Source organism: Myotis lucifugus, unplaced genomic scaffold (assembly GCF_000147115.1).
Source record: "Myotis lucifugus unplaced genomic scaffold, Myoluc2.0 scaffold_840, whole genome shotgun sequence".
Lineage (NCBI taxonomy): Eukaryota > Metazoa > Chordata > Mammalia > Chiroptera > Vespertilionidae > Myotis > Myotis lucifugus.
This window is the reverse complement of record NW_005871888.1, coordinates 35758-54170: the sequence shown is the minus strand read 5'-3', so window position 1 is coordinate 54170 and position 18413 is coordinate 35758. Positions and strand designations below refer to the sequence as shown.

Sequence of the window (18413 nt, the reverse complement as noted above, 5' to 3'; positions counted from 1 at the left end):
AGGCTGCCAGGACTTCCCAGCCGCGTGATGGCTGAGCACCCGGATTAGCTTGGGGGCAGTGCCCAAACTCGTGCGAAGTTTACACTTCTGTGCTTGGCGGGGGTGGGGGTGGAGTGGGTGGGGTGAGCCTTAGGGCAGATTTGGGGGGAGGGTTGACTGGAGGGTCTGGGAGGGGGATTTCATCCCTAGCCTATGCCGCCTCCGAACCTGACCAAGTCGATGCGAGTGGGAACCTAGCTCAGGCGCCTTCAGCTAGAGCCAAGCCATTGTTGTCGCGGGGAAGGTTTGGGGAGAGGCGAGCCTGACGGGGCCTGGGGTCTCTAGTCCACTTCAGAGTCTCTGACTTGCGGCTGGGTCTGCACAGAGCAGGCACCACCAGGTGGTGACAGGCGCAGCCGGAGCGGCGCTCCCATCCTCCCCCGCCGGCCGCCCTATTTTGTAAAAAATAAAGGTTGCTCTGGTTTACTCCTCCCTTGCGGTGGATTCGCCTGGAGGGTCACTGGTGGGAGCCCATAAGTGGGAAGGAAAGAAGCGTGGCCCAGGCTAGTTACCGTACCTCCTGGGCCTCCCGGCTCCAAGGGAAACCTGGCCCGCCTTCCACTTTCAGCTGCCCTGCTGCCCTGCTGCCTGATTCCGGTTCTCCACTCCAGGGGAGCTCCTGACCCAAAGTGACATCGCTGGTTCCACCTGGAGTTCCCTTGTCCAGAGGGGACCTGTTGATACCCAGAGCCTCTTCCCTGAAGGCCTCTTCAGGCCCAGGTTTCCAGGGGCCAAAACCCGGCTATGGAGGACCACAGACACCCACTCGCCCTCCAGCTCAGCCTGGCCCAGACTCTAGGAGCTGAAGGAGACTTCGCACACCATCCCCTCAGCCCCACTTGAAGGAAATAGGGAGCTGGCGATCCTCACTCCCAGATGGTGGGCGGGCAGCAAGGTGACTGCAGCCGCCGGGCTGTGAGGGCGAGGTCAGCCCGGCTCCCACCAAGCGCTCCATGGCCCCGTCCCTGGGCCACTCCACACGCAGTGCAGGTGAAGGCGGGTCCACTTTCTGTTCGAAGTAAGGCCTGGTGGAGGCCCCCACCTGGCAGGACCTTCCCTGCTGACCCCTCTCTCACTTTGCAACAGGCCTCTCACTTGTGGGACTTCAGAAGTTCCTTTTGTCCTAGTCCTCACACTGTATTACTGCATATCATCGGCTCTAAGACAACATTTCCCATTTCTCAAATCTGGGTTCATATGAGGCTGTGGCCAAGGAGGGTGGGGCTGTGAGATGCCGAAGGGGATCCATTCAGAGGCGACTCTGACCTCAAAGTTTTAGGAACACCTTCACCCACTGATTTCTCTGATAGTCTCCCTTTATGTAACTCAACAGTGGTCTGTGATAAAAATCTATGTCTTTTTGAAAAATATGTTTTTATTGATTGCAAAGAGAGGAAAAGAGAGGGTGAGAGAGATAGAAACATTGATGAAAGAGAAACATCTACCAGCTGCCTCCTGCACGCCCCCTACTGGGGATCAAGCCCACAACCTGGGCATGTGCCCTGACCAGAACCCAACCAGTGACCTCCTGGTGCATGGGAGGACACTTAACCAGCTGAGCCACACAACCAGGCAAAAATCTATGTCTTCGTAGGCCAAAATGAGATATTTGAGTAAGTGTAAGATTAAAATTCTGGGCAATATATAAGCAATGGGTCAGAGCTTCATTGGCAATGTTTTAAAATTTTTTCTTTGTGCTTCAGGAAATAATGGTCTCTGACATCAGTGACATCACAGACACTTTCATATCAATCACACACTTCCGGGGCCATTCATTTAACAAACAGTTACTGAGTGTGAGTTCACAGTGCTGAAACACAGGCCCTCTGCCCCTCTCCCCTGACTCCTTGATCCGGTAATAGTAAAGTAGGTGCCTTACTTCCACTACCCAGGTGAAAAGAAAACTCAGAAATGTTAGGCAACTTGCCTAGGAACACACAGCTATTAACAGCAGAATTTGGGTCTGACTTCAGCGCTGTTGGTCTCCGCTGTCTCTGACCCAGCAGCCTTGAGGCTCAGTTTGGGGTGTCCCAGATGCCTTAGAGCCCCGAATGGCCTCTGCCTGCCTGGAATCCATTTGCTCACCAAGTATTTGTTAAACACCTGCTGTGTGCCAGGCACTGTGCTAGGCACGGGGGACACAGCTTCTGACCTAAGGAGCTCACACTGGAGGTGAGGAGGCTTGGACAGATGGCAAAGAAGCCACAATTAAATTCAAAAGAAGATTTTAGGAAGTGACACATGCCATGTAGAAAACACAGCGGGTGGTAGAAAATGAGTGAGCAAGGACTTTAGTCGGGATGTCCAGGGAGGGCCTCTCAGGAGTTGACTCTTCAACTGAGACCTGAATGACCAGAAGAGTGTCCTCCAGGCACCTGGAAAGCACTTACAATGGCTCTGGGGCAGCTAGTTAGGAGCTTGGCCTTAAAGGCACAGGAGGAAGGTCAGAGTAGAGGGATCAAGTGTGGAGAGAGGGTCAGGGTAGTGGGTGAAGAGGTGAGGAGGGGACCTAGGCTCTGCCCAGAAGGCAGTGGGGAGGCGGCTGCCTCCTGGGTCTAGCCCCAGGCAGACACCTCCATCAGCCCAGCCCCTCTGAACTTGGTGTGCACACAGCCAGAGCCCTGGCAGCTCTGCCTCCAGCAGGCAATTTGCCTCCCCCTCCCCCTTTTCATAAGGATGCAATTTTCTGCGTGCTTTAAGGACATTAGAAGGGCATTTGACTGACGGGCCATGCGAAACACATTAGCAGCGAGGCCCAAGACACTGGAGGTGGTGCCTGCTAGGGAAGGGGCAGGTGGAGGTAGAACAAATCCTGGGGATAGTGGGGCTGGGGTTGTTCCTAGGTTAGGGGTTCGCGAGACAGAGATCCAGGAAGCGGAGAGGAGAGGGAGAGATGGAGGGAGGCAGGCAGGGAGGGAGGGAGAGAGAGAGAGAGAGGGAGAGAGAGAGAGAGAGGCATGGGGGGGGTGGGTTTGGTGGAGGTAAAGAAACAGAAAGAGTGGAGAGGGAGGAGAGATAATAGAAGCAGAGGAGAAAGAGAAAGGGGCTGGAAGGAGAGGAAGGTGGAGACAGGCAGGGCTGGAGGGAAGTGATCGCAGGAATGGGGACCTGTCTAAGGTGCCCTCTCTCCTAGACGACCATGTGACCCTGGCCAGGAGTGAGTGCTGCCGGGTAGATGGTGGGGAGAATGCTGCCTTCACCAAGGCCGTGGCTCACTCACTGTTCCAGCCTCTCAAGCACCAAGCTCCCTTTTCCCCCAAGACCCTTGTGCATTCTGTGGTGTTCCCTGCACTCCCCTGCTGCCCCGTCCCTCCTCCTACTTCCTGGGCTACCCATCATTCCCAGGGCTGCCTGCTCTGTCTGCCCTTGCCTTGCTGGCTGGCACTCATCTCTGCTATGATGCCTGTGTATTCACCTGGGGTCTGTTCTGAGGCGCGGCTGTCTTGGTCCTGGTACAGCTTGAGTTCAGCAGCAGCAGCTCCTCTCCACCTGGCATTCTCCTTCGCAACAAGGAACATCTGATTTGCAGAATCCTTCCTGGCTTTTGCTGGGTCCAATACCCATCGTGGATGCTCAGAAAATTCCCAGAGCTGGGAAGGTACCTGGCTGGGCTCTTTCCCTTCCAGGGTCTCTACAGGGTTCTTCCTTCCTGTCTTAACAGGGGCTGCATGTGGGCACAGCGGGGGTCTGGAGGGCTTTGGGCTGGTCCTGGAGCCAGGCACCTTCCAGGGTGCTCCTGGGGATGGAGCCCAGCTGGAACCCACGGCCTCCCTGAGCATGTAAGTGTGCCCACACCAGCTTCACCATTTATGGAGCATGAGCACCAGGCACTGACCATGTTGGTTAATCCTCATCAGCTGGCTGCCACGTCCATTTCTCAAATGAGGAAACAAGCACAGACAATGGGTGACTGGCCCGTGTTCACACAGGCAGAGCTGAGGTATAAATTCAGGCAGAGCTACTTCCTGTGCCGTCTCTGTATCCCCAACCCTGAGGGGATCCCCACAAAGGGGGTGGAAATAGCAGGGGTAGCTTGGCTCCCTGGTGAAGAACCTGGGTTCTAAGCCAGGCTGCCTGAGGTCAAATCCTAACTTCATCACTCATTGGCTGTATGACCTAGGACAGGTTACCTGCCCTCTCTGTGCCTCAGTTTCCCTCTCTTTAAAGTAGGGGCCAATAACAAAATTCTCACATCCTCTTTGAGATGCCTATTTAGCTAGAGGATTTCCTACAAGGATTTGGAGATAGTGTGATTTACCATCACGAGCCATTTTTTGAGAGGTCACCAGTTCATGGATTTCTGGCCCTGGGAGGGCAAAGACCCTGCCTATCCTGACCACCCCTGGCCCCTCATTCCTGGGACGGTGCCTGGGACACATGGTGAGTGCACCAGGAACATCTGTGGGCCTCAAGAGTGAAAGCCATTACAGGCAGGGAGGTCTGGGGCCACCCCCCACCTTTGTGCTGAAGATGTGACAATATGACAATAGCCTGGCCTTCCCTCCACGAGGGTCTAGAATGCAGTTCCCCCTTCTCCTAGGGCCATGTGGTGATAAACTGAGGCAGGGGCAGGGCGATGGGTGGGTCTTTGTTAGCCTGAGTGTGGGCCTGGGATGGGCTCCACTTGCTGAGGTTTGGGGCTCAGGGCTGTGTCATTTCTAACTTATTCTTCAACAGCTCCCATACCCCTGGCCAGGCCCAGCACCCCTCGCCAACCCACCATTCACCCTCTCCTGTCACCACTCTCTGCCTGGCCATATCCTGTCCCACCCTGTGGGTTGCCCCATGACCAGGCCCCGTCACCATCCCAAACTCCCCTGCCTGTGGCATCATTTCTGCTCTTCTTTGGTTGGCCGACCTCAGGTACTTTTCAGGCACAGAGTCTCCTGAGGTTCTTCTGACTTTATCCTGTCTGGGTTGGGCATCTTGGGACGCTCCCACATCCATCAAGCTTGCCCAGAACCTGGACACTCATGCACATCCCCTCCAGGCTGTGGGCAGACAACGTCAGGCCTGCAATAAATGAATGAATGAATGAATGAGTGAGTGAGTGAGTGATGAGCCAGATCTGACTTCTATCTGCAATCGCTGGCTTCCCATTGGCTGAGGGCTTCTACCACCAGAGCCCACACCTGTAGGGTAAAGACCCTGCCTATCCTGCCTACCTCTGTCCCCGCCATAAGGCTCTAGAATGCAACACTCCTTCCCATGTCCCTGATGAGCAACCCCCAACCAGTGACTGCCAAGGAGTAGGCCTGCAAGCACAGCCCCACACTCCCAGTTGTCCCCTGGGGGAACTTTCTGGACACCATGGATGCTTTCTGAGGACCCTTCCCAGCTCACAGCTGCTGGAATTCTCTGTGCCGTATGCCCACCTTCCAGCAGCTGCTGGCTTTACTTCAACTGTGCAGTTGCCACCCTGGCTTGTGAAGAGGAGGGGGAGGGGAGAAAAGGAAGGAAGCAGAGAACTGAGAAGAGAGGAGAGAAGGCAGAGGACACCAGTGCTGCCCTGATGTTCTGTCTGTGTGATGCCACTGCTGCTGCTCAGAAACTTCTGGACACCAGCGTGCACTTCCTGTTTGTCAAGAAGACCTTGGGAGTCGTGTGAAACAAACAAGTATGAGCCCTTTTAGAGAAGGGGCAGTGTGTTTGTTTGTAGCGGCCCAAGTGCAAGCCGTGGGGAGGGAGGGAGGATGCAGAAGCCACACCATAGGGTCCTGTGGGAGAAATCCCAGGCCTGGGTGCTCTGAGTATGCACCATTCATTCATTCATTCATTCATGCACCCACATGCTCATTCCCTCCTTTGATCCCACAACAAAAATTTATTTATGCCTATGTGTACACCTATGCAGCATTATTCCCAATAGCCAAAAGGTGGAAACAATCCAGGTTGTCTATCAATGGATGAGTGAGTAAACAAAATGTGGTCTATACATACAATGGAGTATTGTTCAGCCTTAAAAATAAGGAAATTCTGACAGATGCTACTACATAGAGGACATTATGCTAAGTGAAATAAACCAGTCACAAAAGGACAAATACTGTGTGATTCTACTTAAATGAGGTACATAGAGTAGCCAAACATACAGACAGAGAGTAGAGTGGTGGTGGCTAGGGGCTGGGTGATGAGAGCATGGAGAGTTAGTATTTAATAGGTACAGTTTTCTAAGATGAAATAGTTATAGGAATGGATGGTGGTGATGGCTTACAACAATGTGAATGTATTTAATTCCACTGAACTGTACAGTTAAAAATTGTTAATAGTAAATTTTGTGTATATTTTAGCACAAAAAATTGTTAAAAAATGCATATATTCTTGCTTTATCCACCGAATATTCATAGATACAATACACCCTGTAGTAAGAGCACCCGCTCTGTGGACTATAAGTATCATTTCCACTGAAAGGAACCAGGGGTCCATAGAGAAATGGCTGGTCTATGTCTGGGGCAGAGAATGTATAAGATGAGCCTGGAGCTTCTTGTTATCACAGACAGCAAGGCAGAGACAAGGACTACGGGGCACATGTGACAGGAACACAGGGGCCAATAAAAAGACCCCCCCCATGGAGAAATATGGGGTAATTTGACCAACAATAATAAGTGCAATGGATTGAAACAAATCAACTATTTGAAAAACTGAAGATTTTATATTATTTATTTTTTAATTGAAGAATATGTAGAAATATAATTAAAGTTCCTCAGAGATGAAGGGGGAGCAGGGTTGACACTATACATCACAGCAAAAAACTTCACAATCTTTGAATATACCTTCTCCCAAAGTTCTACTACATGCACCCAGTGGCCCAATTACCTTCATTTCTCATTTTAAAAAAATGAAGACTTCCACCTTTCTCTTTACCCCCCTTCTCCTCTCATGCCCACCCTCAGTTCCTTCCCTCTACAACCCTTTATCCCATCACTTGTCATTTCATCTTTGCTGTCATTTTGAGTTTGAATTTGTTGGTCTAGGGAAGAGGGCGGGGGAAGGTACAAGGGAGGCAAGTTGTGCTGGGGAGCATGGCCATGGCTTTGGTTTGCTCTGGGCAGTTCTTTCATTCCTCTTAAATTAATGTCCGGATGGGCATTTATCATTAAAGTTATAAACCTGTTATATTGTTCAATTTTACAATTGGTCTGATAAGACTTTCACAAATAAAATATTGTAAAGTACAAAAATACCCCTCTCCCTCATAGAAAAAAAAAGTTATTTGTGACGATACTTTAAGGAGACTCAAGCGAGACGCCACTTAAAATCCGTAAGCATGAGCTTGGTGCCTTTGTCCAGCTCCTCGGTGTTCCAGTGGGTTCTATGGACTAGGATTCAGCGCTGGCTCCGGGGTCTCCTGTCACGTGGATCCTGCAGGGCCTGTGGAGACGGGCTCGCCTTTCCCAGCTTCTTCCTTGAATTGCTGCATGCAGGCCGGGAAAGCCATCATCTCCGGCCCAACTTGTGGTATAAGCGAGCGCTCTGCCCTCGGGCCTGGAACAAGGGCAGCTCACTGGGGGCCTCTGTTGATGACTTCAGGAGGGAATGGTTTCCACAGGGAACGAGTGGATACCCCTGACACTCCAGACCAACTGCGTTAGCGCCAGGAGCAGCAAGGCCGTCTGCCCTGAGGCTGCGCTGATCGCATCCAGCACACAGACCGTGGGGATGCAGCCCAGCCTGAAGTTACCCATGACCGGCAAGGGGCTGTCATGGCGGATTGCAAACGCTGACCTGACTCGAAGGCGTTGGTGTTCTCCAGCCAGGCTAACGGGTCTGGGTGTACCGCAGCCCAGCCGGCTCTCCACGCTCTTCCTCCGCTCCTCATGCAGTTCCAGCTGGTGCCATTGCCGTTGACTGTAGTCCCTGTGGAACTGCCTTTCCTTCAGTCCAGGTCCTTCAGCCCTTCGGCTCCCCCTGCCGTGTCTCCCTCTCCTCCCCTGGTCCCCAGGCAGCGTCTGTAGGTCTCACTCTCAGGTTCTGAGATAGTGAGCCATGTGTCCGGCTGCTCCAAAAGGCTGTCAGTACGGTCCTCGCACAGGGGGTGGTCCAGATCTTCCCCGAAAGGATGTGAAAAAGCCTCTGGGTGTTACTGGGAGTCCTCCCAGAGCCCAGCTGCCCAAGCGGGGTGAGGTGGCTGGAACTTACCTGGACATCTTGCCATTGCCAGGGAGGGTCCTGCCAGAGGCACCGTCTTGTAGTTTTTGAAAGTTTTTCCCCATCGAGCTTTCCTCCCGAGTTTCTCCTGCCCGCCCCCCCCACCCACCCCCAAGCCGAGGGGAGCTTCAATGCTGCAGGTTCTTGGCTGCGGTCAAGGCCCGAGGTCTCTGTGGACTGTCAGCTTCAGGGCTGGTAGCAGCACTGGCAAATGAAGTGGATGGAGTATGTGATGGAGGCCTTGACTTTCAACTCTAAGTTTCCTCTGGCTCCCCAGTTACTTCTCCATTTATACTTTTTAAGGTCCTTTACAGGAATGATTCCTTTAAAATGCATATCTCATCTGTCACTCTCCCCCTTCAAACCTTACAGTGGTCCCCTGAAGATGTCATGATATTAAGACAAACTCATTATACTCAGGCACCACTTAATAACTGGAGTGTGTTCTGAGAAATGTGTTGCTAGGCAATTTCACCATCGGTGAACACCATAGAGTGTACTTACACAAACCTAGATGGTCGAGCTTAGCTCAGCCCATTGCTCATGGGTGACAAGCCTGTACGGAGTGTTACTGTGCAAAATAACATGAGATTAAATTAAACACAAAAGAAAATGTTGCAATCCAGAAATGCAGAAAACACAGGATGTCTGCTGTCTGCATAACATGCTACTGTTTTACAACAAAACTATTTTTTACAAGTTGAAAGGGTGCACCCTTGCCCTAGCTGGTTTGGCTCAGTAGATAGAGCGTTGGCCTGCAGACCGAAGGGTTCCAGGTTCGATTCCAGTCAAGGGCACATGCCTGGGTTGCAGACTCCATCCCCAGTAGGGGGAGTGTAGGAGGCAGCAAATCAATGAATGATTCTCTCTCATCATTGATGTTTCTCTCTCTCTCTCCCTTCTTCTCTGAAATCAATAAAAATATATTTTAAAAAATTATAGAAAAAAGAGTGCATCCTAAAAATAATGATAAAAAGTATAGTAACTACACAAACCAATACATAGTCATTTATTATCTTTATCCAGTATTATGTACTATACACAAGGTATGTGCTGTACTTTCACGCAGCTGGCAGTGAAGTTGGTTTGCTTACACCAGCACCACCACAAACATGTCAGTAACATACTGCACTACGGCTAAAGCATTGGGAGATGATGGGGGTGTTTCAGCTCCATTGTACTCTAACTGGGTCACTGAGTGTATGTGGTCCATCACTGACCGGGACATCACTGTGCAGGGCATCACTGTGGCTGTATTGGAGGACGCTAGGTGTTATGGCTGAATGTGTGCCCTCACTCCAGTTTATATGCTGAAACCCTAACCTCCCAAGTTATGGGTTGGTGAAGAGCAGGGACAGGCTGGGGCTTCATGCTGCATGGAACTCTGGGAAATAATCCTGGGGCCCATGTGCCCTCCCTCCTCCTCAGGGAGACTAGTGCCCACGAAGGGGAGCTTTCTCCCAACGTCGGCTGCCAAGGATGCCTGTGAGGGGGGAGCTTTTCATCACGGGAGGTGTGCAATGCAACGGGCCCCGGGGAGGACTGCTGGGACCAGTGGGGCTGCATCGGGGTCAGGGTTTGTCTCTCTAGACCAGTGATGGCGAACCTTTTGAGCTCGGCATGTCAGCATTTTGAAAAACCCTAACTTAACTCTGGTGCCGTGTCACATATAGAAATTTTTTTATCTTTGCAACCGTAGTAAAACAAAGATTTATATTTTTGATATTCATTTTATATATTTAAATGCCATTTAACAAAGAAAAATCAACCAAAAAAATGAGTTCGCGTGTCACCTCTGACACGCGTGTCATAGGTTCGCCATCACTGTTCTAGTCCATAAACAAGGACAGTGGAGCTAAGGATGAGTGGATAAGAACCAGGTTGTCATTTTTGGGCCCCCAAACTGCACGGCCACCCCCTCTGCCTGTGGGGTCCCTGCTGGCGGTTGAAGTGTGGACCGCGAGGAGGACTCGAGCTCTGACGCTGACAACGCCATGTGCTGTCTGATGCAAGCACGCACTCAGCGTCCCTGTAGAAGGGGACCTGCAGAGGACACACGGGAGTGTCCACGCTGCTGTGCTTCTTCCCTGCTGGTCCTTGTCTGCAGGACAAGCCACTGTTCACTACCATCTTCACTACAAAGTGCTGTTTGTGAGTTTTTAAAAAGCACACTTTCTCTGAGTGACTCATGCATTTAAAATCATTTTAATATATTTTACACACTCGTGTATAAAAGGGGCCATGTGTTTCTTTTTATTAAAGGCGTCTTATTTAGGCTGGTCATCATATGACCAGGAGGCTCTCCGTGAGGCCCAGAATGGTAAACAGTGTAGAAGGCAGCTCTGCCACATGGGCGTCTGGTGGTGCCTGTGCCCAGTGGTCCCCTCTGGGGTGCTGGAGGCCTCCTGCCCATGAGATGCCCGCCTGGGACCCTGGGACCTGCTCCAAGGCCACAGGGAAGGGGCTGGTCAGGTAAAAATGTTGTCGAGTCCTAGTCTACACACCGTGCAGGCCCAGGAATGGACCAGGAGGCCAGATCCTGTCCCCGTGGGGCCGACTTACCATAACTTGCTGCATTTTTGAGAACCGGCAAAGAGTCAGGTTAGCGCTCTGGAGGTGCAAAGGTGGCTGAGAGCCAGCCCTGCCCCCATCAGCTCACGTTGGTGGAGAGGTGGACACGTGCACGATCCCCACCTTCCTTCTTGTTCTCTTTGAGGCCCCTCTGACTTCTGCACACCCACTTCTGCTCCAACCACTTAGCCACACTGGCCTCCGGGCTCTTTCTCCAACACCGGCCCAGGGCCTTTGCCTGGGCTGTTCCCTCTGCCAGGACTGCTGCCCCTCCAGACACTGACACAGACAGCCAACTCCTTCTGCCTCTCAGAGGCTGTCTTCTCTGTAGGCCCTTTGCCCTTCCATCCTCACATTATAGCCTTCAGCTGAGCACTGCAGCTCACTGCCTCCCTTCCCTGCGCCAGCGTTCTCTCTGCGGGATGCATTATCCATTGTGTTAATTTTCTCTGGTTTATGCCTGTCTCCCCTTCTAGACTGCAATCTCCAAACACTCATGTCCCCAGCTGCCAGGACAATGCCTGGCACATAGCAGGTGTTTGATACATATTTGGGGACTGATGGGACAGATGTGCTGCTTGATTGGCTCTCATTGCTCGGTGAATATACTGCCCACGTTTTAGTTGGGTAGGTACCAGCGCGGAACTGCTGGGCCAACAGCTCTCCAGAGCAGCCTCCCGCAGTGCCCCCGCCAATGGCACAGTCAGTCTCCTCCATGCCACCTGTTCTGTGCTGCAGTGGTGGCTCACTGGGATTCTAGTTTGCACTCGTCCCTTTTCTACGTTTATTGCCACGTGGATGTGCTCTTCGTGAAATGCTTATTCAAGGCTTCTGTCCAGCTTCCAAAGGGGCTGCCTCGGTGTGCTCTTTGGTGTTAAGTTGTAGAAGTCAGTACATGTTCTGGATGAAGTCTTTGGTTAATGCATGAGTTGAAAGGAGAAGCTGGGCCCTGTGGCATGACCAGTACCCATCACACTCCCTCCCTTCCTGTCTGCTGGGGGCCATCCCGCAGACTGCCCAGGGGAGTGGGCCCAGGGTGGCGAGGGGGCTGATAGAAATGTGCCTCTCTGGTTTGCTTTCCCAAGGCTTCCTCTTTTTTTTTTGCCATTATCTTATCAGTGGTTTTATCAACATATACTTTTACAAATGAGGTTGAAAAGCTTCCTTTTTATTTTTTATATTTGTATTGATTTCAGAGAGGAAGGGAGAAGGAGAGATAGAAACATCAATGATGAGGGAGAATCATTGATCAGCTGCTTCCTGCACACCCCCTACTGGGGATTGAGCCTGCAACCCGGGCATGTGCCCTTGACCGGAATCAAACCCGGGACCGCAGGTCGATGCTCTATCCACTGAGTCAAACCAGCCAGGGTGAAAAGCTCCCTTTTTAGAAATTGTGCTCAGGAGGAACCGGGACTCCCGTCCCAGTCCACCCCCACCACTCCCCACCCTGGCCAACTGCATCCTTGACACTTTGCTGGGGTGCCCACCTGAGCCCCCCTGGCCCGAAGGATGGTCTGGGAACTGCTGTCCTCAGATTCTATTTCGAGGCTGCCTCCAGCTGTGTGGAGACCCACCTCAGAGGCCGGAGTGGAAGCCTGCTTGGTGCTCTCACGGTCATTCTGTTGTGCCTTCATTATCCAAGTATCCGTTTCCCCAGCTGACTGGGTGACCTAAGAGGGCAGGGCCAGTGCTGCCCGGGCCACTCAGGACCTGACACCAGCGCCCAGGAGGCCCAGTGCGCAGTTGGTGCTCCGTGGGCCAGGTCTGAATGCGGAATGAAGCCGTGCGTCTGGGCCTTGGAGCTGTGTCTTCCCTGGTAGCAGAGGCTCCAGAGTTCGGGCCTCTGGGCACCACCGCCTCAGCTTTCATTGGCTGGTCCCCCTCCTGCCTGTCTGACCTGCAGACCTGATTCATCAGGACTCGCCCGTGGTTCTCTCTACAGTGTTTGCTTTTGGAGGGTTTGGTGGATCTTTTAATTGGTTTACAAAATAATAGTTTCTTAAAAAAGTAATAATAGTTTCTTCTATATTTCAGAAATTTGCAATATCTTTTTAAAATAAACTTTACATTTTAGAGTAGTTTTGGGTTCACAGGAGAATTGAGGGGGAGATATAAACATTTCCAATACACCCTCTGCTCCCACCCCACGCACAGCCTCCCGCACTATTAACACGCCCCACCAGAGGATCCATCTGTCACAACCTGTGGGCCTACATGGACACTCATCGTCACCCGGAGTCCATAGCTTACCTTCGGGTTCACTTTTGCTGAGGCAACTTCTATGGGTTTGGACAAATGTATATTGAGCTGTATTTGCCATTACAGTTCCACACAGAGTAGTTTCATTGCCCTAAAAATCCTCTGCCTATTCATCCCTTCCTCCCCCTTAATCTCTGGCAACTACCGGTCCTTTTATTTTCTTCATATTTTTGCCTTTTGCAGAATGTCATACGGTTGGAATCATATGGTAGCCTTTCCAGACTGGCTTCTTTCACTTAGTGATATGCATTAAGGTTCCTCCATGTCTTTTCATGGTTTGACAGCTCATTTCTGTTTAGTGCTGAATAATATTTCATTGTCTGGATGGACCACAGTTTATATCTCCATTCACCTACTGAAGGTCATCTTGGTTGCTTCCAAGTTTTGGCAATTATGAGCAAAGCTGCTATAAACATTGTTTGGAGATTTCTGTGCGGATATGTTTTCACCTCAACTCCTTTGGGTAAATATTAAGGAGCATGATCGCTGGATTGTATGGTAAAAGTATGTTTAGTCCTAACCCCAGGACCTCAGAATGTGACTGCATTGGGGGGGGGGGGGTTAAAGAGGTAATGAAGGTAAAATGAGGTCATTAGCGAGGGCCCCGATACAATGTGACTGGTGCCCTTATAAGCAGAAGACACAGACACACACAGGACTGAGCATGTGAGGACACAGGCAGAAGATGCCCATCTACAAGCCAAGGAGAGAGGCCTCAGGGAAACCAGCCCTGCGACCTTGACCTCTGACTTCCAGCCTCCAGGACAGTGAGAAAATGCATTGCTGTTGTTGGAGCTGCCCAGCTGTGTGTTTGTTATGCAGCCTGAGCTGACTGAGACGGACACCAGTGACCTCCACATCAGCAGACCCAGGACTTGCTTCCAGTGCTTTGTGTCAAGAGGCAGAATGGTCAGTGGTCACTTCCTGACCATCCCCAGCAGGTGGCCTCACCCCCTTCCTAACTGCAATCCCGATTCCATGACCCCTCTTGCCCAGTTCTCTCCCACCCCACTGCCTTCTCCTCTCAGGATCCCTTTTCCTCCTCCTTGTCTGTCAGGCAGGGCTCCTGAGGGGTCTACCCTTAGCCCCTGCTCCTCTCCCGCCAAACTACAAATGTGAACTACTGGCCGGCCTCTCCCTGGTTCAGTTTGCCAGACCTGATTTTTTCCTGGGATATCTGACTGGCACCACAGACTCACCATTCTCTCCCTCCCGCCCTCCCCCCCCCCCAAGCCCAGTTTCATCAAATTGTCACCTGATGCCTCTGCCTTCACCTGAGTGACCATCCCCTCGATAGAGCTCCTGGTCTCCCCACAACTCTTTTCACCTTCAGTCGGTTTCCCAAATGCCTTGGCAGAATCTTCCCATGGCACAGAACTGCCTTTGTTCCTTGGTCCTGCTTAAAAGTCTCGAAGTTTTCAGTGGCTTTAAGCCTCCAGCCACACCCTCAGACCCCTCCATGCTCTCTGCACTCACTGGCTTTGTTTTAGCTCCAAATCTACACACTGTCCCACTCCATGCCTTTGCACAAGCCACACTCTCTGCCTGGAATGCTCTCCCCACTTCCGTTGCCTAATCAATTCCTCTGTATCCTTCCAGACAGTACCCGGAGGCCATTCCCTCTGAGACTCTCCCTCAGCCGCTACCATTCACGGACACTGCTACCTGTCTGTCCTCCAGGCGCTTACTTGGCAACACTGTTATGAGATGATTCCTCATGCCACACGGAGGGCAGTCGCCACACTCCCATCACATCCCCAGAGCCCAGCACAGTAGGTGCTCAGGAAGGACCTGGGGGCTGGTGAGTAAATGACGTTTCAACGATGAGGACTGGGTGAGAAGCGCGGGGGTGGGGGGATGGGGGGGGTGGGGGGGCGGGGAGGCCTGGGGTGTGGCGAGGACCAGTGGTGGCTGAAGTTTATGCAGGAACCCTGGCGGGCTGAAGGGTCCCCTGCTATTTCTCCTGGGACTCCCCCTGCCAGTCCCTGTCCCTGCTCCATACCTCTCTTTTCTCTACCCTCCCAGAAGCCTGATAGGTCGCTCAGACTTTCCACTATAGACTTGCAGCACCGGCACGCCCCCACACCAATGGTTTGGCCATTGTTCTCACAGCCATGTGAGTATCGAACAAACAGATGTTTATAGTTAATCTCTAATTTTGCCATCAAAAAATATACAATCTTGGGTAGAAACTGAAGAGGAAAGAATTTTTTAATTTACAGTGTCTCCCTACAGTCCCAATCCTGAAATTTGAAATTGCTGAACGGACTCCAAATTCAATATTCCAAGTCAAACAAATCTATGTATTCTCCAAAAGGAAGTATTGAATGTCTGACCAAGACGGAGCAGGACAGGAAAGTCAGGGAGGAGGGGAAGCCACCGCTCCCCAGCCACGCGCTGCTCCCCAGCACGCCTCTTTCCCACTGCTTGCTACTTCTTTCTTCTTGTGTTTTTAACGACAAAATGCCTCTCTCAGTTGCCTTCCTTGAAGGATCCTGGCTTTTCAGTGTCCACCCTCTGCCATCAGGGCTGGGTCTGGGGCCGGGCGAGCCTGTGCCCTCCTGGGGGAAGAGAACCGGGAGGAGATTCATGACAATCCTGGGATGGATCAGGTCTGTCTGGGGGGAGACCCACTTCCAGCAGGAACTTAGGGAAGAGCTGAATGACCGAGGGCACATTCTTAAACTCTACCCTGGGCCCGCCCCACCCCTCAGCTGGAATTCACCTCGTCCTTGGCCCCTTCCCTACTCCTGCAGGCTACTCCTTGGAGTTCTTGAGCATAAGTTTCTGCTGGGACAGTAAGTGGCCCTTTCTGCTTCTTCGCCAGACTCTCCAAGGTTTACTGACCTGGTGACACAAATCCAACCCCTAGATGCTGTCCCTCCCCTCCACTCGGTGCCTGATCCTTCTACTCTCAGCCCTGCTCCTGGCCAGGTGCGTGGCTCCCAGCCATGGCTTTGACCTCACTGCCCATGAACCACCCTTGCATCAAAGCTTGTAGGTGGCAGCATTTGTCTCATAGAGAGTCTTGGAGAGGTTGGGAAGCCTCTGTTTCACAAATGGAAAGTTGGAATTAGGCCACCTGCCACATTAGCCCAGACTCTCCTGGTTGCAAGTGATAGAAACTAACCCTCACTGCTTTGAACATCACTGAGAAGCCCAGGAGCTTGGAGACCAGGAAAGGGAACAAATGCCCTCAGTGGGTGTCCCCTGCATAACCCCCTGTAACCGCACCCCCGCTGCGGAAACCCTGTCATAGTGGGGGCAAGCTGGTAGGGGGTCTCTAGGCTGCTTTCCCAGCTCAGTGGCCACTTTATGGGAAGGAACCTCTTTTTCCAACAGCCCAAGTAGAGAGGTGAATGGCTTTCCCGAGGACCTGTGTTCATTCCTGTAACAGTCACCATGGTGGGTGGAGTGGGTGGGGTGGGCCCAAGCTCTGCACTCATCCCACATCCCAGGGCCTGGTTAGTCCCATAACCACAGGAACCAAGGGTGGGGCCTGAGGGACAATCACTGGATGGGCCTGAAGGAGAGTGGAGGGAGGGGATTGCTAACAGGTTCCTCTACAGCAGCCAGGTCACACTGCTCACAGCCTGGGAGGCCAAGATTTCGGTCCTTTGGGTGTCTCAGGGTCTGTCCTGTCCTACTCTCCATGCTGCCTCTTCCAAATGACCTCCCTGTGGGTGTCACCAGGGGCTCCCTCTCTACTTCTGCTGGAGGAGTAGCCAACAGGGCCCCTGAGGAATCCATGCTGAGCACACAGGAGCATCGCTCACTGAGTGCTCCCCCGGGCCTTGGCCAAGCAGGAGATACGTTGTTTTCTACCAGAAGGTGGCCATCAGCTCTATGCTCTAGTGGCGAAGCTTTGCTGATAGAATGGGTTTTTGAAGTCCTGAGGCTGCATCTCATTCATGCAAAATTCACTCAACAAATATTTGCTGGGTCCAGGCAGGACTGGAGCTGCGGGGAGCCAGCAACTGGCTGTGGCCCCCGACAGCTGTGGGCTGTTTCTTCTGATATTCTAAGATGTTAGAGTGGAGACAGCCTGTGCCATGAGCCGCGTGGGTTAAAGCGTCGGTTCCTTTCTTTCCACAAACATAATTCCTCCAACCTGTCTTGACTGAGCGTCGTGGCAGGGGCGAGGCGGTCAGGCCCAGGTCCTGTTGGGTTTGCAATCAGAGCGCCTCCTCACGAGTAGGAGCAGCTGGACTTCCAAGTGGAGCTCCGCGGCCCAGATTCCTTTCCCGTGTTGGGGCCTCCTGCTGACTCAGGGTGCTGCCCTGCAGGTATTCCTAGGGCAGGCACACGCTTCGGTCACCCATTAGCCCGTTTAGAAAAGGCTGCAACGTTCACACGCGGCTCCACTGAAGGCGGGAGCAGTAGAACTGACTTTATGGATGCGCTGTGGCTGGTGCCACATCCCTGTCTTGCTGGACTCCGACCCTGGTTCCGCTGCCCATGTACAGCCAGGGGAGGGCAGCCGTCACCCGAGCCATGAGCCAGCACCACCTCATGCCCAGCATCATGCCGGGGGCTGGCCAGCCTGGCCCACGCCCATGGCTGCTCCCCTTAGCTCTGATGTCCCTCGTGCGAATTCGACCAACAGTCAGGTGTCAGGTACAGGCACTTGATTGGTGGGATTCCTGAGGCCGCAGTGTCAGACGTGGGAGACGAGGTCGTGCGGGGGCTGAGGCCAGCCCTGGGTCTCCGTGTGGCCTTGCAGGGGAATATGGACAGACTCTCCATCGAGAAAGATGGCTGTTTCTCAGAGTGGCTGGGGTGGTGACGATAGCGAGGCCTCTGCGCAGGGGAGTGGGTGTGAGTGCGAGTCCCCTGAGATGAGAGACGCCTGGCTCTGCACTCCGAGGTCTGCTGGGGGCAAGGTGAGCTCCATCAGGGGGTAGGGGGGGTTAGAAGCCCCCGTTTCTTTTATTGGCTGTACCATGAGCAGTGAGGCCTCAGGGGCTGGAGATCTCGAGGGCACGTGTGTAAGGGCGCGGTAGCACCCATCCATCTCCACCGGGCATCGGCCCAGGGCCATAGTCGGAATCTAGTTTGGGTCCCTCATGTACAAAGATGGACTAGAGCACATCCGAAGGCCCCATTTACCCTCATCACCCCGAGCCCCCAGTATCTATCCCCGGTACCCCTCTCCCCATTACCTGTCCCCCACCCCCGGGATGGGCCCAATTACCATGAAACCCAATCCTTCCAGGCTGGTGCTCGGTCAGTGGGGGCTCCTGTGTGTTTTTCTGACAACAGAATCAGGGAAGAGAAAAGCAAGATGGGGGGTGGGGGCGGTGTGTGTGCTTCAGACTGTGAGGGCCTGGCCTGCGATCCCTGGCCAACTGCATCCTTGCTCTAGCGCTCAGCTCTGAGCTGGACCATCCCCTGCT

At 52.7% G+C, this 18413-nt stretch overlaps 1 protein-coding gene across 1 annotated transcript in view; it reads right to left on the bottom strand.

Annotated features, from left to right (window-relative positions):
* Positions 1–18058, bottom strand: part of LOC111824049 (ubiquitin-60S ribosomal protein L40-like) — a 56311-nt gene extending 38253 nt beyond the window's left edge. Inside the window, exon 1 of the mRNA XM_023747329.1 lies at positions 17960–18058. Within this exon, the coding sequence (XP_023603097.1) occupies positions 17960–18058 (99 nt within the window). The remainder of the gene's footprint in view (positions 1–17959) is intronic.
* Positions 18059–18413: the final 355 nt, after the last annotated feature.